This window comes from Odocoileus virginianus, chromosome 4 (assembly GCF_023699985.2).
Source record: "Odocoileus virginianus isolate 20LAN1187 ecotype Illinois chromosome 4, Ovbor_1.2, whole genome shotgun sequence".
NCBI lineage: Eukaryota > Metazoa > Chordata > Mammalia > Artiodactyla > Cervidae > Odocoileus > Odocoileus virginianus.
In genome coordinates this window covers 58042317-58066224 of record NC_069677.1, presented here as the reverse complement: position 1 = coordinate 58066224, position 23908 = coordinate 58042317, and the positions used below count along the sequence as shown (strand labels likewise).

At 48.4% G+C, this 23908-nt stretch overlaps 1 protein-coding gene and 1 long non-coding RNA gene across 3 annotated transcripts in view; one reads left to right on the top strand and one right to left on the bottom strand.

Annotated features, from left to right (window-relative positions):
• Nucleotides 1–23908, top strand: part of GYG1 (glycogenin 1) — a 37984-nt gene that overhangs the window by 10280 nt on the left and 3796 nt on the right. For both annotated transcript variants that reach the window (XM_070466611.1, XM_070466610.1), the window contains exons 5-6: nt 6902–7028; nt 23091–23310. In XM_070466611.1, coding sequence (XP_070322712.1) covers nt 6902–7028; nt 23091–23310 — 347 coding nt within the window. The remainder of the gene's footprint in view (nt 1–6901; nt 7029–23090; nt 23311–23908) is intronic.
• Nucleotides 18983–23091, bottom strand: LOC139034781 (uncharacterized). Its single transcript, XR_011487331.1, has 2 exons — nt 22228–23091; nt 18983–22079 (listed from the first exon to the last, which is right to left on the bottom strand). It is a non-coding gene; the product is annotated as an uncharacterized lncRNA (long non-coding RNA).

Sequence of the window (23908 nt, the reverse complement as noted above, 5' to 3'; positions counted from 1 at the left end):
AAAGCAAAAGTCATATCATGTAGCAAAGTACATGAGTACACACAGTTTTTAAGAGCTGTTTTCATACCATGAGGATTTTGTTTTTTTTAACTTGGCCATCTGTTTCTAGCCTTGTAACCAGCAGAGATCATGAACTCTTGAGAAACAGAGACGGAAGGAAGAACTAAAGTGTTCGTGTGTCCAGGCTCTTAGGGGAGTCATTTTACTTCTTCATTTATTCCTTAACAGTTTTGTGAAGTAGTCATTTATTTATTCGTTAATATATTAATTCAGTAGATTTTTACTGAAGGCCTGCTATATGGCTGTACTGGTCACCAGCATCGATACAGTTCAGACAGCCGCTTGCCAGACAGTCTGGCAAGGTCTGAAGCAGACAGTCTTTCTTGGGCTGGGGCTGGGTTGTATGAGTGTAGTTTTCTGTCTTCACTTCCAGTGGACCATCACATGCTGCAACATTCATGAAAATATATCCTGGGAATGGTACAGGGTGGAGGAAAATATTATACTGGCTTTGTTACAGATTAATGACTTAAAATTCACTGCCCCTGACTAGAGAAAGCAATTGATATATTCCTCATTTTAGAGATGAAGACACTTAAGTCTTCTATCTCTGCAGCTACTGTTTCTCCCCTCTAAACCATAATGTCTAGAAATATTTTGTCTTTTTATTGTTAAAATAGCGGATGTGTTTTATTTGATTAATGAGATATGGTTGATTTATAATACATGTAAGTTTCAGGTGTACAACATAGTGATTCACCGTCTTTAAAGGTTACACTCCTCTCATAGTTGTAAAATATTGGCCATATTCCTCGTGCTGGACAGTCTATCCATGTAGCTTATTTTGTACATAGCAGTCGATACCTCTTAACCCCCTGAGCCCATCTTGTCCCCACTTCTGTCTCCCCACTGGCAACCATAGTTTGTTTTCTGTGTCTATAAGTATTACTTTGTCTTTTTTAATTGGCAGCACAGGTGATAGTCTCAAATTGTTTTGTGGGTCTAGAAGTATTTTTGCAAATGATTAATTCTGTCTTCATTTCTGTAACCCATTCCTATAGTATTGAAAAAAAGTCATTTGAGCTCCTCATCTGGGGAAGGTACTAAGTTTAAGGGCTAGGAATACATAAGTAAATAATACAGTTTTATTTTTATCCCTACCTGTATAAAGCTTGTACATTGTATATTTTATGAGACATTACATTTAACACCTAATTACACAGTTAATTATGTAATCATGAATCTGATAAATTCAGAGTGCTAAAAGAATCTAGACTTAGGATCTGCCTTAAATTGAGAAAGTGAAATTTAAACCACAAATAAATGTTCCCTTGCATCTATGTAATTATTTAATAGCTTGATTACTACAAATATTTTTTAAAGTGAGAAACAAAAGCCAAACATGAAATAGTAAAATCAATCAATCGTTCTTGATTTAAATGGATTGAGGCCAGCGAGATGCAGTGATGCTAAGACCAGGGCTCAAAGTACCTGGATTCCCATGAGCCACCTGGGTTAATCCGATGATCCTTAGTAAACCTGATGGAAATATCCCCAAGAGCTGGAACATTCACAAACAGTAACTTAGTATCCTTGGCATGCTCTCTGTAGGCAAGAGTGAGAACACCCGCCGTGCATGTTATAGGAATTCCCTGTTAAGGAGCGAGTCACATTTCCATTTCAGCATTTGTCCATGTTGTTCAGTCACTAAGTCATGTCTAGCTCTTTGTGACCCCATGGACTGTTGCCTGCCAGGCTCCTCTCTCCATGAGATTTTCCAAGCAAGGATACTGGAGTGGGTTGCCACTTCCTTCTCCAGGGAATCTTCCTGACCCAGGGATCAAACCTGCATCTCATGTGGATTCTTTACCACTGAGCCACCGGGGAAGCCCATCCCTCTCCTATAATATTAAGCATATTTTGCTTTAAATTGTTTGCTTGATTTATGCTCTTCTACTCCCTGATTACGTTGAGAACCATTTGAAAGCTGGAGCCTATTTTAGTCGTCATAGTACCTATATATGTAATTTATATAACCTCAGACATTTCCTGTAGAAATGACATTTCTGAGAGTTACATTCTCTAATAAAAAAATAAAAAAAGGGTCATTCTCTGAAAGACCCTAGACCAGTGTTTCTCAGATTTTAGTATGCAAACAAAGCATCTAAGGATTCAAATGAGCGTTCTGATTCTGTGGGTCTGGTGGGATTGGGACTTACTCATCCACGGTTCTGTCAAACTCAGGAGATGCCCCTACTTCTGGATCCTTGTGTTGAGCGACATGGTTCTAAGGGGACATTTCCTTGGGGCTAAGAAATTCAGGTTCACGTTTAAACCAAAATGCACCCCCCACTCATGCTCTGCTATTCACAGTAGGCAAGCCGGCTGCCAACAAGCTATGGGAAAGCGCACGAAATACTTTAGCATTGAATAGTGCACACGTTAAAAAACAAAACAGGACCCAATTCCATATCTGTCTCATAAAATAAGGGGCGCAGTTTCTGCTAAGTGCTGTAATATGCTCATGTTTATCAGGCTCATGACTCTGGTCGAAAGACCTGGAAACCTTGAGTGGCTGTGACGTTATCAGTTCTCCTTGGCCGGCCTGGGGGAGGGAAGAGACAGAATTCTGATGTTTGCTTTTGTTGCAGGGCAGGTGCCGTGCGCCTCTCGTTCCATCTCCTTTCTCTGCCTCTCACCTGTGCCGCCAGGCCCACGCCTGCTGGATCACGGCCGCTGGCGTGTCTGCCCATCATGCTCGTTGGTTCTGAGCTGGTTGCGATGAACAGTGTCTTAACCTGTCTAAATAAATTAAGTTGCTTCTGGACGCCTGACTAGACTGCGCTGGACAGAAGTCGTGGGGTTTTCATTAGGAAAGTTTAGCAGCCTTCGTTACACCCTCGTATGTCTTGTAGCACAGACCTGCTTAGATCTGCATTCTGCTTTAAAGTGAGCTCGAGTTTAGGGACTTCTAATGAAGGGAGATTGATAGCACCAAACACAGACTTTTCTAGTGAAACTAAAACATAGTTTTGCATGATCTTGAGATCTGCAGTTGTATACTTGGAAGAAGATGGTTAGATGGCCAAATTAAAAAATCATATAAGAAGCCATAGACTTCTAGGTGGCATTTAATTCTGTTTCTAATCCACAACTTTGACTAAAGGGGCACCCTTCATAGTCACATAATGACGTCAGTGGCCATGGAAGTTTCATGGTCTGTGTATTCTGCGCCCTGAGAGGGAGGGTGCTTGTGGAGGTTTGAGGACTGCCAGTTGAATGAGTACCTGACTCAGACGTCTGCTGCCCTGCCTCTCCACTTCTTGCTTGTTTCCTGTTCTAGCGGTGCTTCTCAGCCCTGCCGTGGGGTACCTGGGCGTGGACGGAGGCAGCCCTTCGTAGCTGGAGGCAGCTGGCCAGGGGTGCTGAACGATCAACAAAACTCTTGACTCCTGTTTCCCAGGCTCACCCTGTCAGACTGGGGAGTTCGGCTTTATGCTTACCCTTCTGACCTTCATGGAATCGGATTTCTTCTCTGCGTTACAACGTCGTCAGTAGTCATGTTAAGTGGAATTGCTTAATTTTAAAAGAAAAGTCTTTAAATGTGGCAGGAAAAAAACAAGTAATAGAAAAAGATATGTAGTGTGATGCCTAGTTTTATAAAGTTCAAAAACAAGTGAAAATATATATTGTCTGGAGACACACACATGTGGTAGAGGAAATCAAGATAATTACAAACAAATTTCATGATAAATAGTTCCTTCTGGGGTCGGCGGCAGTGAAATTGGGTAAGGGAACCCCCCACAGAGAATTTAAACTGTGCTGATAATGTGTGAGCGTTTCAGTTGGATATTGGGTATATTTAGTGTTACTGTATGCTTTATAACCTACACATATATTTTTGTTTTGATAATATATTTCATATTGAAAATAAGTGAAAAATGGAAAGAAAAGGTCTTGGCACAGTTCTCATTCTTTCCCCAGTTGTAGTATTAATATGCTAGAACTACAAAAACAATGTAACAATATTAATGAAAAGTTGGAGTGAGGGAACATCGGTAACATCAATCCCCTCACACTGCTGCTGTTGGATTTATTTTCTTCTGGTAGGAATGTGTATGTTCTTGGGGCTTCCTCAGTGGTAAAGAATCTGCCTGCCAATACAGGAGACCCAGGAGATGAGGGTTCGATCCCTGGGTTGGGAAAAATCCCCGGGAGAAGAAAGTGGCAACTCTATTCTTGCCTGGAGAATTCCACGGACGGAGGAGCCTGGCGGGCTACAGTCTGTGGGGTCACAGAGAGTCGGACACGACTGAGACACACACACACACACACACACACATGTTCTTAGTTATAATGTGTATCATTGTGTATTTTTATATTACACAGTATATTGATGGTCTTTATAACCACTGGTTTTAATGGCTGAATAATGTTGGGAGTGGTTAGTATCACAGTATACTAACCACTCTTCTGTGGTGGAATATTCAAGTTGTTTCAGCTTTTCTGCCATTAATGTCCATCTTCATGGTTCTTTTGTTCATTCTACAAATAACTTACCTGTGTGTAAGGCATTCTGCTAGCTGCTAAAATTACAGTGATAAGCAGAAAGAGCCATAATCTCTGTCCTTGTGGAATCTAGAGTCTAATAACGAACAGTTCTTGATGGCATTTTGCATTTTAGCCACGTTAATCTTTGAACTTTAAAAAAAGAAATTTGAGTGAACTGTAGATTTACATGCAGTTTAAAAAAATGCATAGAGAGACCCCACATGCACTTCATTCACCCTGTTTCCCCCTGTGGCAACATCTTGTGTAACTGTAATTCTGCAACAGGAACTGATGCATTGATGCAGTCCACCAACCTCGATTCTCTGTTGAGCTACTTGTCCCTCACGTAATGGGGGCCTCTCAGAACTTTCTGAAACAGATGACTCCATGTGAGGTCACTCCAGACATTGCTCAGTGATGCCTTTGATCCATAGAGTTGATCGAAGGCATTTGGAAAGGATGGGACACACAGAGGCTAGGTAAGGTACATTTGGACTTTAAACCTAGTGCCCTGACCTTGCTACTTAGCTCTGAATATTAAATGCATCTCCAGATCTTTAAAGCCTTTTTCAGAACCAAGAAAAATCAAATAATAATGAGAGCCCATTGGGGGGGGGGGGGAGTAACCGTGGTTAGCCAGCCTTGCACTTTGAAAGCGCAGGATTCTCCTTGCCGCCACCCTCCCTCCCTTCCGAGCACACACACACGCCTGTGAACACCCGCATGCCCGAGCTGCGGGGGACCCTGGTTCTGGGCAGGGGAGAAGCACATGGCCTCTGGTTGAATGTGTTCTGAAGTGGCTTAGTGGCTTTTTAGTTACTTGTGTGTTCGTGATTTAGGTCTTGTTCTTAGCTGTTGAGATTTTCGTTGTTCTATTTCTTTTAAGTGAACGGCATGGTCCTCACTATCTGAGCAAAGTGTGAGGTCCAGGAAGCCCCAGGGTCTGCGCAGTCAGTGCGCTAAGCGTTTGTGGCTGCTGTCGACTTAGCCCGGTGAGGACGGACCTGCTTGCAGGTGTGATTGGTGGCAGGAGGCTGTGCCAGTGGGACGTGGCCTGCTGTCCATCAGCCTTCCATCCGTGCTGGGGGCTTCAGAAGCTCTGCCATCCCAGCTTGCTCGCTTTTGCTTTTGGCTTCTCTTTCTGTACCATTTCTCTTTCCTTAAAAAAAAAATATTTGCTCTCTGACGTTTGTGGGTTTTTTTGCCCTGTGACCTTTTAAAGTGTTTCATTTATGTGTTCATTTGCTCTCCAGGTATAGTGTGCGGGCCTCTCACTGCGGGGGCTTCTCTTGTTGCAGGGCATGGGCTCCAGGGTGTGCCGACTTCAGCAGCCGTGGCCCCCCCGTTCTAGAGCACAGGATTCGTGGTTGGGGTGCACGAACGTAGTTGCTTCCCAGCACATGGGATCTTCCTGGATCAGGGTTCATACCCTTGTCCCCAGCATTGGCAGGTGGATTTTTTTTCTTAACCACTGAGCCCCCAGGGAAACCCTTTAACCTAAAGCCTAAAATCTTTGACCAAGAGTCTGAAATCCCAGCCTGGGGTGGTCTAGTTGCTGCCTGCCTCCTGGAGACCCTCCTGGCGGGAGGTGAGCCCCGCCCTGCTCTGCAGGCCGCCTTCCAGGCGTCTTTCCGTGGCTGCATGTTCTGCCGTCCTCCGGCCTGTGGTGCTGTGTTCTGCCTGGAGCACCGTCTGCCCGCCTTCTCTCCGGCTGCAGTGGTCTGCCCGCCTGTGCCGCCCTGGACACCCTGCGTGTGCAGGCACTTCTGGCTTACACACAGCCTCTGCGTGGAGGCCTGCCCCAGCCTGCCAGACCGCGTCTCAAGCCGCTGCCGCACGCCTCGGGGCGCTCAGAACTTTCCCTCACGGCCCTCATCCCCATTTGCCATGGTGTTGTGGATTCTGGATTTGCTGACAGTGGGGCCTCCCAGCCTCCCCAGACTGTCCTCGATGATGGCCCTGTCTCTGCTCACAGCTGATTCTCGAGTGCCTGGGCTGGTGGTCTGGCACATAGCAGCTTCGCAGTCAGTATTTGCTCAATTAATGAATTAACTCAGGGAGATGGCTACTCTCTAAAATGTCCTCCGGGTGTCTGATGTAGAATTTATTATTTTTAAAATGGAATTAGTGGGAATTTCCTGGCAGTCCAGGGGTTAGGACTCTGGGCTCTCACTTCCGAGGGCCTGGCTTCAACCCCTGGTCAGGGAACTAAAATCCCATCAGCCTTGAGGCACGGCCAGAAAAAAAAAAAAATAGAATGAGGACCTCTTTGTAAACGTCCAGTTATATATTCCTGTAAAATCATTGACCTGTCCTTGGCGTCCGTGACTGTGATGTCTGTTTCTTTCAGGTGGGGACCAGGGTTTACTGAACACGTTTTTCAGCAGCTGGGCAACAACAGATATCAGGAAACACCTGCCGTTCATTTACAACCTCAGCAGCATTTCCATATACTCCTACCTCCCAGCGTTTAAAGCGTAAGTGCCAAGGGTTCACCTGCGGAGTGGCATGCTGAGGGCAGGGGGTGGGGTTCCGACCTGGGGAGGGGGTGCCTCAGTGTCATTCATGGGGCAAAAACAGATGGAGACTCTGAGGAAAGTCCTTTCTCTCCTAAGAAACTTGGCTCTGATGGGGAGGGGGCTTGCTGGTATCCATTGCTTTACGTTTGGAGGAACCCAGAGGGCCCTTAGCTGCCTGTGGGGAAAGGTTCCCATGTGTTCCTGGGATGCCAGGCCCTCTGATGAATCACCTCTCTGTCCTGGTCAGGAACACTTCTGCCTTCTACAAGCTGTTGAGCTTCAGCTCTCTAAAATGAGGGGTGAACAACCCTCTCCGTGGTGGTGGTGGGGATGGCAGAAGATGTGTGGTGTCATGGCCAAGGGCGGGGCCTGTGGAGCTGCCTCCCTCACTTCACATCCTGGAGAAGCCACTTCCTGGATGGTTGCTAGTTACTGACCTCGCAGCTCGGGAGAAGTTGGGCTTGTTACTGAGCGCATCCTCGGTGTCCTCCAGAGGCTACTGTGAACACTCGGGGGGGTGGCCCAGTCAGGACAGAGTCTGCCTGCCACGCGGGAGACCGGGCTTTGATCCCTGCGTTGGGAGGATTCCCTGGAGAGGGAAATGGCAACCCACTGCAGTATCCTTTGCCTGGGAAATCCCATGGAGAGAGGAGCATGGAAGGCTGCACAGGCCACGGGGTCACAGAGTCAGACATGACCGAGCCACTGGCCCTACCTAAGGGGGGCGATCACGTGAAGAGCTGAGACAGGCCACGGGGTCACAGAGTCAGACATGACCGAGCCACTGGCCCTACCTAAGGGAGGCGATCACGTGAAGAGCTGAGACAGGCCACGGGGTCACAGAGTCAGACATGACTGAGCCACTGGCCCTACCTAAGGGGGGCGATCACGTGAAGAGCTGAGACAGGCCACGGGGTCACAGAGTCAGACATGACTGAGCCACTGGCCCTACCTAAGGGGGGCGATCACGTGAAGAGCTGAGACAGGCCACGGGGTCACAGAGTCAGACATGACCGAGCCACTGGCCCTACCTAAGGGAGGCGATCACGTGAAGAGCTGAGACAGGCCATGGGGTCACAGAGTCAGACATGACCGAGCCACTGGCCCTACCTAAGGGGGGCGATCACGTGAAGAGCTGAGACAGGCCATGGGGTCACAGAGTCAGACATGACCGAGCCACTGGCCCTACCGAAGGGAGGCGATCACGTGAAGAGCTGAGACAGGCCATGGGGTCACAGAGTCAGACATGACCGAGCCACTGGCCCTACCTAAGGGGGGCGATCACGTGAAGAGCTGAGAGAGGCTGGCCTCCCTTTGTCGTGGTTCAGTCGCCAAGTCGCGTCTGACTCTCTGCGACCCCGTGGACCGCAGCACGCCAGGCCTCCCTGTCCATCACCAGCTCCTGGAGTTTACCCAAACTCATGTCCATCGAGTCAGTGATGCCATCCAACCGTCTCATCCTCTGTCGTCCCCTTCTCCTCCCACCTTCAATCTTTCCCAGCATCAGGGTCTTTTCCAGTGAGTCAGCTCTTCGCATCAGGTGGCCAAAGTAATGGAGTTTCAGCTTCAGCATCAGTCCTTCCAGTGAATATTCAGGACTGATCTCCTTTAGGATGGACTGGTTTGATCTTCTTGCAGTCCAAGGGGCTCTCAAGAGTCTTCTCCAACAGCACAGTTCAAAAGCATCAATTCTTTGGCCTCCCTTAGCATTTAGTAATAGCAGGCAACTGTCCTCTCTGTCTGGGAGGGGGTCTAGCAATGCAGGCGATCTCTCAGCCTGAGGAGCAGCGTGTGGTTCCTCATTCTGCCATTTCCCTGCAGTGTGGGGAAGGCTCTTGGCTTCAGTCCCCCATATGTAAAATGAGGAGGGAAATCATAACCTCCCTCGTCAGGCTGTTGGGACAAAGCAGTTCATACACGTAAAGTGCTCATTTCACACCGTTCCCTGTGTTTCTAATCTAGCAGCTAATACAGCCCAGCTAACAGGGCTTGGCTCCCAGTGAGGGCCTGGGCCCTGTCCTCTAGCCTCTGACTCATTCGTGTGCAACCAAGAAGATGATTCAGGCTTCTTGAGCGGAGGCCAAGCTGTCAAGTTGATCCTGAGACACAGCCGTGAGCAGTGACAGACACTCTTTGCTGAGTTGGGCAAGGCCCATGATCTCCGAACCCCGCCTGGGCATTCCTGAGTGAGGAGAAAACAAAGGGTCTTTCTCTCCTTGTGTTTCATTATCCAAAGTCCCCTCCAGATGTCTTGCCCCACGGGGATGAGCATGCCTGGCTTTTTGAGGCAGAAATGTTTCCTTTTGTGTTCTTTTCTGGTCTGACTCTGTCTGCCTTACCCAGATAAAGATTACAAGTATCTTGTGTTCTTTCCTCCCTAACTGTTCTCTTGGTGTCTCTGACATACTGCAGCCTCTTCCTTTCTAGAACAAAACAGACAGCCTCTGAGACATACCAGCTGTGGTCTGAGTGAAGCAAACAGGAGACAATTCACTGTCAAGGGATGGAACAGGAGATGCATGATCTTTGCCTCTTGTCCTTGGCCTTGTGAGGTACACGCCTGTCTTGCTTGGAAGCGTGGCCTTGATTTTCTCTAGTTTTGCTTTTAGTTTCAGATATACAGCAAAGTGATTATTTCTTTCAGATTATATTCCAGTAAAGGTTATTACAAGATATTGAGTATAATTGCCTGTGCTTTGCACCATATCCTTGTTGGTCTTTTTGATGGATAGTAGTTTGTGTCTGTTAATCCTAAATTCCTCCCTTGTTCCTTCCCCTCCCTTTTCGCCTTTGGTAACCATAAGCTTGTCTTCCATGTCTGTGAGTGTGTTTCTGTTTGGGATATAATTCATTTGTATTGTTATTTTTTAGCCTCTCTATACGAGTGATAGGATAGAACATTTGTTACTGTCTGCCTCACCTCGCTAAGTAGAACACTTTCTCTGTGCCCGCTCCTGCGTAGCCCTTGTCGCCGCATGACTCAGTGTCCCTGCAAACCGCGGTCCGTTTGCTGCTCTTCACGCGCTGGGTCGCGTCCGACTCTCCGCAGCCCCACGGACTGCAGCACACTGGCTTCCCCGGCCTTCATTGTCTCTCAGAGTTTGCTAAAACGCGTGTCCACCGAGTCGACAATGCCATCCAACCATCTCATCCTCTGCCGTCCCCTTCTCCTCCTGCCTCCTATCTTTCCCAGCCTTAGAGTCTTTTCCAGTGAGTCAGCTCTTCGAATCAGGTGGCCAAAGTATTGGAGCTTCAGCTTCAGCATCAGTCCTTCCAATGAGTATTCAGGGTTGATTTTCTTTAGAAGTGACTGGTCTGATCTTGCTGTCCAAGGGACTCTCAAGAGTCTTCTCCAGCACCGCAGCCTGAAAGCCCTCTGGAACTGAATTGCCCTATGAGAGGGCAGTTGCTTAATTTAATGGACTAGCTTCTGCTGAGCAAGCTACGGTGCGCATGCAAAAGAGAGAGAATCACTAGTGGTGTGAGCAGTTCTGTGCCCCTTTCCACTCACGTCTGCTCATCGAGCTTGTGTCCTGAGGTGACTATACTGGGAAAACATGAATTTAACGTCCTCCCTGTTGAGCTCTGTTCCCAAACCGTGTTGATACAGAGTTTAAAGACTCATATTTTTCATGTAACGTGGCCTTATTTCCACTATGGCTCATTGAGATTCCCTCTGATTTTCATTTTCCTGCCAGCGTTGAACTTACTGTCCCTTTAGTGATAAGCCTGGTTTGCACAGACACGGCTTACATTCATTTTATTTTGACAAAGAACAAGAAGCAGGTGGAGCCGAGTTAAGTTATTTGGGGAGAAGACGGACTTACTTGCTGGAATCTCGGCCGCCTCTCTCAGAATCCCAGTGGTTTTCATATCCTCTAAATGAATCTCCCAGCACAACGGTTTGGGGTCTAAATTACCAAAACGGTTAGGATGGTTTCTTCTTCCTGACTCTCGAGAGGAGTGCTAGTTTTGGACATCTGCTTGGTGTGTGGCCATAGCCGTAGTGTAGATGCGTTCTGGGAGGCTGGGAGCAGCCCCGGCCCCAGCTCGCGTCAGCTGACCTGTGACCTGAGGGGCCTTAACACTGCCTCCGAGCTGCTCTCCCTGGGGGGGTCGGCCCCGCAGTCTGGTGATGAGGCTTCTCTGAGAGCTGCCTGGCCTCTCACCACTGCTGGTTATTTAGGGATACGGAAACCAGATCACAGAACTCATTTTCCCTTCCCTTTGCCAGAAAAGTCTTTTGTTTTGTTTTGCAGATATCCGTCTCCAGAGACATTTTTCCTTATGTTTTTGTTACAACTGGGAAGGGCTGAAAAGGCAGGCAGTTACATTTTCTTTTTAAGTTAATGTAAAATCGTGGCCCAGACCTTGGACGCTTCCCAGGTGGCTCAGTGGTAGGGAACCCGCCTGCCAGTGCAGGAGACGCGGGTTGGATCCCCGAGTAGGAAAGATGCCCTGGAGAAGGAAATGGCAACCTACTCCGGTATTCTTGCCTGGAGAATCCCATGGAGCCTGGTGGGCTAGGAGTCCATGGGGTTGCAAAGAGTCTGATACGACTTAGCAAGTAAAGAGCAACAGAGCCAGTCATGAACTCTTGGCTGCGGTGCTGCCTGACCAAGAACACTGTGCAGAGCTGGGAACTCCGAGTGAATTCCAAGCCCCACTGCTGGGCTCAGGATGACCTTGCTGGCCTCCAGGACCGAGTGGCCCTGTGGTGTGCCGGCCTCCCCCAGGACAGCACAGGTGCTGGCCGATGGAATGAAACTAAGGAGTCGTTTAGAGGCTTCATGGAAGAAGTCGAGAATCTGGCTCACCAGCTCCTAGCAACTGTGTGCCTTGAGAATGCCAAGACAGTATTTAGATGCCCCAGAATCTCACCACCTTGGATATCTTAGAGCAATGTAGCCTTTGCTCTTACATGAAGTTTCTGCAAAAGAATGACCTGACATGAATCAAAATTAACATGAACTTGAGCCACAGAGGTAGCATATCTAAAGCCTTTCTCTGCAAACTGTTTGGACAGCACAGAGGAAACACATGTACTAGTTTTACCACTTCAAATGGATTCTCAAACATAGCTTCTGAAAAACCAAATTAATAATATTTTCTGTAGCAGAAGATCCTGTTTAATACTGCATAACTTGAGAACCAAAATGCTTGGCTTAGAACTTTTCAATTAATTTGTAATATATGTGTTGAAAAACAAGCTCATAAATGTATTTCTCAATTAAATAATATTTTTGAAAGTGCCATAATGTGTGGGAAATAGCAGGCTCCTAGTTAATATTTGTTTCTTTATGTTTTCTCCATCTGGAGGGCCTGTTTTATCCATATAGCATAGAATTTGGCTTGTACATAATGCTGGGTGAAATCTCATTAGTCTTTTTAAAATTAGCCATTTAGTTCCATTTTTGCTTTCTATTAAATCCACGGACTAAAAACTGTTTATGTTATATTATGCTGTATAAAATTGCCCTAGAGCAAAGATAAAGAATTCTATGGTATTGCTTCAAACTGCCATACATATTAATTGGTCAAATTGATTGACTAAAACATTTGATTTGCCAAATAATTTCCAAATATTTTAACTTACCCATTTACTTGAGTTTAAATATGATCTAAGGCCTGGCCTAGTGATCTAATCTCAGAAACTAGATCTACAGATGCAAAATATTCCTTTCCACTTGTTTGCTGCTTTAAATGTTTCAGAGGATGTTCATATCCATTATTTCTTTCCCAGAAATGTAGCTTATTCACTAAAACCTTTCCCAGCCTCTTTAAAGTCAGTATTTTCTGAAAGTGAAATTGAACCTTTGGTGTCCTCATTTTGGTTGTGTACGCACATTTCTGATGTGGTTATTTTTGCTTCATCCCTGAGAGACCCCTGGCTCCAGTTCCACCTGGGACTGTTGGCATTGGAGATACAGGTGATCCGTGTCCATTCCTTTCCATACTCCTCCATCTTCACCCAAAACCCGGAGGAGCTGTAGTTGGTATGGCTCTTATTTTTTCATCCGTTTGTTGTCTTCTTACTGATGATCCGGCGTGGAGCACATGGAGGGTGCCTGCCTTCTGCTCACAGAGGACCAGAAAAATGAATGAGGGCGCTGTAATCTAATCAGCCTGGCAAATGCTTAAGCATGCAGAGCTTCCCATACATCCCATGGTGTGGTCAGCATGGTCTGAGTCGCGGACTCGCATCTGTGGTCCCATGGACATCATCCTTCTCCTTTCTGGGTGCCGGGTGCCTGCCAGGCCCGGTGCTCCACATCTCAGCACAGCCATGGGGTCCTTCTGACTTCACCCCTAAGCACCTGTCAGTTGGTCCGTCCTCAGATCTCACTGCTGGGGCCCATTCTGCGACCCGGGTCCTCGTCACAAAGCGGGACGCGTCCACGCCAGTCGTGTCGCGGCCTTCAGAGGCTGCTCTGACAGGAGGCACAGAAGGGTCCAAGGAGTAGTGTCTCGAGGGCAGGACTCTGACTGAGAAACACCATGTCACAGGAGAGGGAGCTCGTGGGCGGGGAAGGACCTGGGGATTGAGGGGAAGATTCAGGCTCCTCGGAGGTCTCAAGCCGGTGGGCTGCAGACTGTATTTGTCCCACAGATAGGTTTTTTCTTCCTAACGTAATTTTCTTTTTTTAAATTTTCTCAGTTATTAATGCTTAAAATTAGGGATCTCACATGAAATGCAAATTTCCAGGTCCTTAAAAAAAAGGTCAGATCTTTAGCAGGATGTGAAGAAGAATGTCAGAGATGCTGTTACCAGCGTGGGACCTAAGCAGCTGGAACGGAGGGGCTGCCCCTTCCCAAGATGCAGGAGACTGCAAGCAAAGCCGGTTCTTAGGAGCAGGGACCGGCCAGAGATGTATGCGGTGTGTGAAGTTTGGAGGCAAATATTAAACATCCTAGTGAAAACGTGGAAGAGGCGAGTCGGTGCAGGCGTGGGGAGCTCAGGAGAGAGGTCGGGTAAGACGTTGCCCCAAGAGTGTCAGCATATAAGTGATATTTATAGCTGGGAGACAAGATGATATCAGCAAGAGAGTGGTTGTGGTACGGAAGAGTCCTGCAGACCGAGCCCTGGGGCAGGAAATGTGCAGCCACAGGAACCAGCGACCACGCGCAGCAAGGCAGGAGCGCCCCTGCACGCTCACGCTCTGCACACGCCACGCAGAACCTCGGGAGGGGCAGCGAGCCTCCGGGCCGGGTGCTGCGGTGAGCCAGATAGGCAGCCCCTGGGGAGCGGCCCTGCACCCAGAACGCGGGGTCCCCGGCGTCTCTGGCAGGGACCACCTGCTGGAGGAGGAAAGCTTATCCCAGCAGGCCCAGGGAAGGGAGACGCGGAGCCCTTCTGACGCATTTAATTAAAGAGGGAGGGGAAAGGGGCTCCCAGCTGGATGGGGATGGGCGAGGACGGTGTGGTGGTGTTTTGGATGGAAGCAGGTGCAGCATGTTTTCGTGTCGATGGAAATGATCCAGGAGGGGAGAGCGGACTGCAGAACCTGGAGGGAGCCTTGCCGAGTGATGCCCTGGAGAAGGTGAGGAGTGTGTCTGAGCGCACGTGTGGAGAGCGTGGCTTCAGATGGCTGCGTGGCACGGAGGCAGGCAGGCGGCTGTGTTTTTTGATCTAGTGAATGAATGAGCAGTCGGCCAGAAGAGGCTGAGAGGGACACGCTACCCCCAGGAGCGTCTCCCTAGTGACCCTGCCTCGTGGGCCCTCTCTGCTGCTTTGTGAAGAGAGGCCAGGCAGGTTGGTGGCGGAGATGACAGGGTCCGAGGCGAGGTTATTTTCTTTTGTTTGTGGCCACGCTGGGTCTTCGTTGCTGCGTGTGGCCTCTCTCTAGACTCAGTGGGCGGGAGCTGTCCTTCATCGCGGGGTGCAGGCCTCTCGTTGCAGCGGCTCCTCTCGTCTGGGAGTGCGGGCTCGAGGGTGCAACCGACTCAGCTGCACTGCTTGGGTCCGGTCGCCCCACGGCATGTGGGGTCTTCCCGGACCAGGCATGGAACCTGTGTCCCCTGCATTGACAGCGGCTAGATTCTTAGCCACTGAACCACGAGGGAAGTCCCAAGTCGAGCTCATTCAAGTCTGGGTTTGAGTCTGATGTGGTTGGCATTTCCAGGGCGCAGTTGGGAGCGTTATTTAATTTGGCTTGAAAGGCGAGGATTGGGTGGGTCCCTGAGGCTGCACTTGTCTGTTGCTGGGTAGCGGCTGTCTTCTGGTGATGGGAAAAGCTCTCACCCCCTGACCGCCCCTCACCAGCTCCTCTCTCTGCGTGACCAGCCCACCCCATGGGCACTTGGCTTTATAACTCTTGGTCGAGCTTGCGAGTGGGTGAGAGGAGGGAATTTCTGGTGAGAGAGGAGAGGTGGCGGATGGACGATGGGGATCGGTTTGGGTTTGTGTGTGAGAGCGAGCCTGAGGGCATACGAGAGTGAGGGGCCCAGGCCAGCGGGCGTGAGTCACTGAAATGGCCCCAGGATGGGTGGCACGGCGGCCGCGTTTCCTCGGGAAGGACTGGGCTGGCAGCCCCGCGCGTCTCTTCTTGGAACCTGCATGAACACCGCATGCAGAGAGCGTCGTGAGAATTGAAAATGCTTCTGTGTGTGCCGTCGTGGGTTACTTCCCATTCCGCGCTGACCAGTCCTGCCGTCTCGTCCACACCTTCCCGGCTGCACTTCTCAACTGGTCGTGAAAATTCTATCTGATCTTTTGGTAACACCAGGTCACAGGGATTATTTTAACGGCTAACCTAAGCAGTATTATTGCTGGCTTGGGTTCAAACTATGTCTTGTGATCTGGACGTCACTCTTGAGATTCTATCAAGTTAAAATTAGAACACTTATTTTAAGAGATGTGTGCAAGCTGAGACAAATCCCCAGTAGTGGGGTCAGAATGAATGGCTCTCAGTAATTTAGAGACAATTGTGATATGTACCCAATTTTTTTTTTTTCCTGGCTGGTAAAATTTGGTGGTAAATCGGGCAGTGAGTCAGTGATTCTTCTGGTTGCACTCAGTCGAGGTCAGTTGAACTTGATCTTCTGATATCAGCGTGTCCCCTTCTTGTTCACTGCCTACTTTGCTTTTGACTAAAAAAGTGACCTAAATTCTGACTGTCGTACCTGTTTGGCCTTTGGTAAGGGAGAGAGATACCACCAGAAAAATACTCTGGGTTTCTTTTCTCTAAGAAACACCTCTCCCCCAAATTTGCATTTCAGCTAAATTGTTCTTTTAAGCAGAAGTAATTTTCCCTTTTCTTGTGACCTGTGCTCACTCTTATTTCATTTCACTTGGTTATTTTGGACTTTTTGTAAATGGCTGAAGAGTAAGTTGGTTAAAATGATAGAAAGTGATTTTTTAAAACACTCCTCAGGGAACATGATTGTGACAAACATAATTACATGAAATCCGTATCTGGACGAATGGAAATTCCAGATACAAAAACTGCGACCTTTCGCTCATCTCTTTTCAAACAGAACGTTTTATTATGAGAGCTCATAGAGCAGGCCGTTCAGGCTACTGTGTTTTGTAATTAAATACCATGCTGTTTATGCAGCGAGACCATAGTTACATAAACTGTGTAACTGACAAACCATATGTGGTGGTCAGGATTAGGCCTAGTGAGGCCGCCCCTTTCGCGGGGCCCAGGGCAGCCTCAGGTGATCTCCAGGAACATCCTTAGGGTGACTGCCTTTTGCACAACTGCTGAGTCTGTCTTCACTTCCTCCCACCTTCTTTCTGAGCCCCGTGATTCCCACTCAGCAGCTGCCTCCCTCCCCACCCTCAAAGGGCCCCGGGCAGAACCTCCAGTGACTCACCAGGCCTGTTCTTCTCATAAAGCATCCTTGCTCTGAAACCCGTTTTTCTCCCACTCCTGTTGGTTCCCACAGGTCTGTCAGGTCGGTGGCCCTGAGGTTAAAGTAACACCTCAGCACCTAAGAAACAAGCTCTGACTCCTGACTGTGCAGAAGCAGGGCTGACCCCAGCGTGCGCCTGTGGCGTCAGCAGCCTCCGCACCCTGGGCCGCGTGCCCGGCATCCTCCTCGCGCATCGCTGCTGTCACCTCCCGGACCCTCGTCAGCTCTTCCCGGCCTGCCCCTCACTACCCTGGACCCAGTCATTTTTTTTTCCAAGGAACACCTCACATGAGGCGTTTTATGACTTGTTTTGTTGCTGGAATTTGAGTAGCTGTCGGGGGAGTCCGTCACGCTGGGCAGCCTCCCACAGTTCTGCTCACCTCTTGGCCCACCCCACCATCCCCCCAGCTTACCAGCGCCCACGGGATTCCTCACCTCGGAGCAGAAGGAGCAGTTCACCCCACATTTAGGGCCCTTTCAGATCTCCGCTTCCACCTGTAACAGACTTAGCAAGAACTCGCTTAAAACCAACACCGCTGTGCCTAGGAAAGGACCCTCCAGTGAATAGAATTTTCACAACCTCAGGGTGGGATGTGGAGTCCTTGAGAAAAGAAGTCCTTCCCCTGGCCACAGAAGGTAACGGAGACTTAGCGTTAAAGAAACACTCAGACACCGTGGGTTCGTGGAGGAAGAGCCCAGGCCTGAACCACAGTGAGACGCAGGGTACGGACTGTCCCCAGTGGCATTCCTGTTGAGTAGGAGAAGGCCACGGGCCGCGTGGGCAGGGTCCAGCGGGCACGAGCCGGGTGCCAGGGAGGTGGCAGAGGCCCCTGGGCCGCCTCGGGGAGCGGGCAGCGCCAGTGCAGGCGTCTGCCTCCCACAGACAGTGGGCCGTCCTGCGGGCAGCCAGGTCCGCTGCCTTGCGGGGCCGCTCTGCTGTGGACCAGACCACTGTGCCTCCCTCTGCATGCCCGCTGGTGGCCCAGTTCATGCAGCGAGGTGCTGGGAAGGCCCCGGACACTGTCCAGCACGGCCCGCTCGAGAGGCCGTAAGACGCACCATCATTTCTGGCTCCTGTTTTCCCCTTTCCCCTAAACTGTGTGCGGGCCGCGTCCTCCCGAGCACAGTTTGCCGGCCGTGCTGCGTCGCTTGCTCTCTGGCTTTCTTTCCCGTTACTCACTTCCTGCTGCTCTGTCCTTGCCTGTAGCGGGGATATTTCCGGGGCTCGTTTGATATGACTTTGATATTGACTGTCTGTTGTATTAGTTGCTCAGTCGTGTCTGACTCTGCGATCCCAGGGACTGCGGCCCGCCAGGCTCCTCTGTCCGTGGGATTCTCCAGGCAAGAATACTGGAGTTGGGTAGCCATTCCCTTCTCCAGGGGATCTTCCTGACCCTGGGATCAGCCATGGGTCTCCCGCGTTGCCAGCAGGCTCTTTACCATCTGCACCACCAGGGAAGACTGTCTGTAGGCAAGGAGTTAGTCTGTGGAGTGACAGGTGATGCTCTGAGATTAGGTCCTTAATAATTCTGGGGATGTCTTACAGCCTGGCTGTGGTGGAGAACCTTGGCTCTGGAGCCAAACTGCCTTGCCTAAATCCTGGTCCTGTTATTCACCAGCCACATGATTCTAGACAAGTTAGTTAATTTCTTCCCACCTAGGTTTCCTCACAAAGTTGTTTTGGAGATTAACTGAGCTGAACCAGGCAAATGTTAACCAGTGCCTGGCACACGGGAGTACTCAGTGCATGCTCAGTCACGTAGCTCTGTCCGACTCTCTACGACCCCATGGACTGTAGCCTGCCGGGCTCCTCTGCCCATGTTATTTTCCAGGTAATACTCAAGGGAGTTGCCATTTCCTCCTCCCGGGGATCTTCCTGACCCAAGGATTGAACCTGCATCTCCTGAATTGGCAGGTGGATTCTTTACCACTGAGCCACCTAGGAAGCCCTGATCGAGGCTAGCTATTCCGATTACTGTTGCTTAAGCAAGTGTGAGCTATGAGGAGAGTGGGCTGGAGAGGAGTAAAGGTCATGGTGTGTTCACGTCTTAATATTATTTTCTTAGTGTTGCTGTCTCGTATGTGATGACTGTACATTTAAATTGGGCTCAGCAGGTCGTGGGTTGAGACACTGGCTGGTTAATAAAGAAGAAGCTGATAACTGCTATAGCTTCAGGCAGGGAAGTCGGGGCCAGAGGGTGGATATCAGAGGAAGTGGGAGGGGCTTCTCACGTGTGCTCTATTCTGGTTTGAGGCTTAAGTGTACCGCTTGGCTGAGGCCGGGCCCGTTGTCCCTGCCTGGCCCCCGCTGCCCCAGAACACGAGTATCAGGTCTCTGGGATGGGTTGCCCCCTCATCATTAGAACATCTGTTGAAGGCACTTCTCTTAATCCTGCTCATCTTTCTCAGGCCTTGACTGAGCCTCTTCTGAAAATCCCCACCTGCAGTAATTGCTTTGGAATGTCCATAGCACTTAACGTCAGCACTGCCCTGCTGGCTCTGATGTGGTGCCTGCTTGTGCTATTGTCTCTTATTTTTATGCGGATGACTCATCTCCATGTTTGGATAAAGGCTCTTGGGGCTGCACGCTGACCATAGTAATGGTGCCTTACATGGAACCGTTGGGTATTTAATTGATCGCCCTGATGGTGGTGTAGTCGCTAAGTCATGTCCGACTCTTGCGACCCCTTGGACTGTATCCTTACCAGGCTCCTCTGTCCATAGGATTCTCCAGGCAAGAATACTGGAGTGAGTTGCCATTTCCTTCTCCAGGGGACCTTCCTGACCCAGGGATCGAACCCAGGTCTCCTGCATTGCAGGCAGATTCATGACCTGCTGAGCTAGGAGGGAAGCCTGTCTGTGCACAAAATTGAGCATTATGATTTATCCCTTCAAGAATAACATTGAGAGTTCTTGTGTGTGATGTGCCCAAGTATGTGTATGCCTGTAAAATATACCACATGTAAAAAATAAAGAGTATACTTGGGAATATCAGGTATCCACGCCATCATCAGAAGAAATGCCTTGAGGGGAGATAGTTACCCTTAGGAGGAATTAGACTGTAGGCTTGGTTCTGCAGTAGCGGCATGGTAGGATGATAAGAATTTCGGCTTAAGAGAGGGACAAGACCCCACCGCTGCCACTGAATAGCCATATGACTCTAGACAACTCAGCTCTAGGACCCTCCATTTAACTCATTAGTAAAATCTACCTGGCAGGACTATTATTATTCCCAAATGTGTCCTGAAAGAATCTGGACCCCAAACATAGAAAAATGTCAGATGTTGTTCAGTTGCTCAGTCATGTCCAAGTCTTTGTGACCCCATGGACTGCAGCACCCCAGGCTTCCCTGTCCTTCACCATCTCCTGGAACTTGCTGAAATTCATGTCCATTGAGTCATTGATGCCATCCAACCATCTCATCCTCTGTCGTCCCCTTCTTCTCCTGCCCTCAATCTTTCCCAGCATCAGGGTCTTTTCTAATGAGTCAACTCTTTGCATCAGGTGGTCAAAGTATTGGAGCTTCAGCATCAGTCCTTCTAATGAATATTCAGGACTCTTTTCCTTCAGGATGGACTGGTTGGATCTCCTTGCAGTCCAAGGGACTCTCAAGAGTCTTCTCCAACTCCACAGGTCAGAAGCATCAATTCTTTGCTGCTCAGCCTTCTTTATGGTCCAGCTCTCACATCATTACATGACCACTGGGAAAACCATAGCTTTGACTACATGGACCTTTGTCAGCAAAATGTCAGATAATGATAGCTATATAACAGGTCTTTGACATTAAAAGCAAAACAAAAAAACCTTTAGGAGATAAGAAAGGCTACATGAGTAGAGTGTGCATTGTTTTGACCTGCACATCATACTCAAGTGCTTCGGTTGCCTATAGGATAACTCCACTAAAATCTGACACTTAAACCCAACATCCAAGGATCTGTCCCATGTTACGTTTCCCTGTCAGAGCTTCCTGAAAGTCGCTCAGTCATGTCCAACTCTTTGCGACCCCGTGGACTATACAGTCAGTGGGATTCTCCAGGCCAGAATACTGGAGTGTGTAGCCTTTCCCTTCTCCAGGGGATCTTCCCAACCCAGGAATCAGACCCAGGTCTCTGGCATGGCAGGCGGATTCTCTCCCAGCTGAGCCACAGGGGAAGCCTCAGAGCTTCCTGCTTGTGTCTGACTGGAGGACGCTCAGCCTGCACACACGTGCTCCGCGGCCCCGGCCTAGAAGACCTTGTGTTCGCACCTGCTACCCAATGCCTGCCTGTCTGCTGCACAAGTTTTTAGGTCACATGCTCTGTCTCATCACCACCAGCCCCCTGACCTCAGCTGTCAGTGACCTCTTTGCCTCTGAACTCCTAGGGCACTTGCTGTTCCCGTCTTCCTTTTGGCACTTGTATTCACCTTTATCATTACTTCATTTTACATGTGTATAGATTATATACATAGGACAGACAGAATAGGACCATTCTTAACCCTTACTTTTCTTACATTATGATACATAGTGTAGTGTGTGTGTATTGTGAAATACAGTATATACCCAACAGGATGTACAGAAATGTTCAGTTTTAAGAAACATCCACCACCCAAGTTCAGAAGTGGACTATAACCAGCATCTTAGAAGCCCCTTTTTGTCTCTTTCCTATCACAGCTTCCCCTCTCTTCTCAAGATAACCAGTATCATGAAATTTATATTGATTACGGTTTTCTGCTCTTTAAATAGTACTTTTTTTGTTTGTTCTTATGTAAGTAGATTCATATATATGTATTCATATTTACATACATATGAATACATGTATTCATACTTCTATTTGAATTTGTATAGTTTTTTCTTATGTTTAAAAGTCTAGTGACTGCAGGATGTGTATAGCTGCAGCTCATTTATTTTGGTTGCTGTATTGTATTCTATGATATCAGTATACCAGAAGTTGTCCTTAAAAAAACAGAATGGATAAATAACCATCAAATTTCGGTGACATTCAACAGTCAGCAGTGTATTTCTTGCTCATATGTTAATGACTAGATTGGGACAGCTCTGATCATCTCAGCTGAGTTAGGAGCCAGGCCACAGGTTTGATCCACATCTGTTGCTAGCGTCTCATTCTTCTGGAACATTCTTCTGCTGGCAGAAGTTGTAGCTTCTCAGGGAGGCTGAACAGAACAAGCAATGCTTTTAGGAGGCACTGTCCCTTCTGCCCACATTTCGTCGGTGAAAGCAAATCGTGAAAATGCATCAATATCAGGGAGGCAGGAAAGAGACTGGGCAAAAAAGCGAATGTTTGCGGAACAGTAAACTCACCTGGTGTGTGGCCGTTGTGGTTGTCTCTCGTTAACGACTATTTCAGACAGTGCTGCGGCTGTGAACCTTTTGATTACATCTCCTGCTGCGCACGTGTAGGAGTTTCTCTCGGCTTCATGCCTAGGAGGTGAGCTTCCTTCCGGGTTTGAAGCCTGAGTGCCTTCAGCTTTCCTAGGTCGTATCCAATGGTTTTCCAATGGCTGTACCTTTTCTATCCTGTGTGTGTGCTTCAGTTGTGTTTGACTCTGTGCAATTCCAAGGACTGTAGCCCACCAGGCTCCTCTGTTCATGGGATTCTCCTAGCAAGAATACTGAAGTGGGTTGCACGCCCTCCTCCAGGGAATTTTCCCAGTCCAGGTATCGAACCCACGTCTCCTGCATCTCCTGCCTCGCAGGCAGATTCTTTACCACTGAGCCACCGGCTCTGTCCTTGGTGGGTCGGTATTTGGTTGTTGCACTGATCCAGTTACTTTGGGGTTTTTGTGTATATTTAACATACAGTTGAGGACTTCCTGGTGGCTCAGTGGTGGAGAATCCGCCTGCATTGTGAGAGCTGCAGGAGACTTGGGTTCAGTCGCTGGGTCGGGGGATCCCCTGGAGGAGGGCTTGGCAGCCCACTCCAGTATTCCTGCCGGGAGAATCCCGTGGACGGAGGAGCCTGGCCGGCTCCAGTCTGCAGGGTTGCAAAGAGTGGGACAAGACAAGCAGCTCGGCACTCAGGCACAGTGGGCCCTTGAATGATTTCAGAAGTAGGTCTGAAGTTTTTCCAGCGAGGTCAACTTTCTAACCACGACTGAAGGATGGAAGGTGCACGGTCAGTGCTCAGAATCCACTAACTGTTTCAACTTGTGTCCACTTGGCAGGTTCGGTGCAAAAGCCAAAGTTGTGCATTTCCTAGGACGAACCAAACCGTGGAATTACAGTTACAATCCTCAAACGAAAAGTATTCAGAGTGAGTCCCATGATCCCAACATGACTCACCCAGAGTTTCTCAGCCTGTGGTGGGACATCTTCACTACCAGCGTGTTACCTCTGCTTCAGCAGTGTGGCCTTGTCAAAGACACCCACTCGTGTGTCCATGTGGTAGGTTCTCTTTTTTTCTTTCAGGTAATTTGGTGTATTGTTTTTAAAAAGTTGGGATACTACTAGAGACAGACTTTTTTAGTGGTATTTTGAACAGAGAGATAAGTAAGACTTTGTGGAAAGAAAAGCGCATTCATCTTAGAGGGGAGAAATACTACCAGCAAAGATTAAACCAGAAGTAGATTTGTGGCAGATTTCATTAGCCTTGGGAGCACAAGAAAGGTTTTTAGAGGTTTAGACTGACAGATGTATCTGTATATATATCTATATGTTATAATGATAAAATTCTTAGTCCATTGTCCTAAGACTGTAAGATAATTCCTAAAGTAGTGGTTTACAAAAACAAAGAATGCCCCAGTTCATGTTTTAGAAGCCGCAAAAATTTTAAATATACCTATTTTAGTTTTGCCATTTGTGTAGAACCATATTTTTCAAGTGAAAATTACAATAACAGGAACACACAATAAATACTTCTCTGGGATTATTTTGAGTTGCTATGTTTTATTCCTCTGTTCATATAGGATTTTAGAAAATCTCTTTGTAAGAAGAAGATTACATGGTAACATTTACAGTTACATCCTGCTTAGCATCTTTTCTG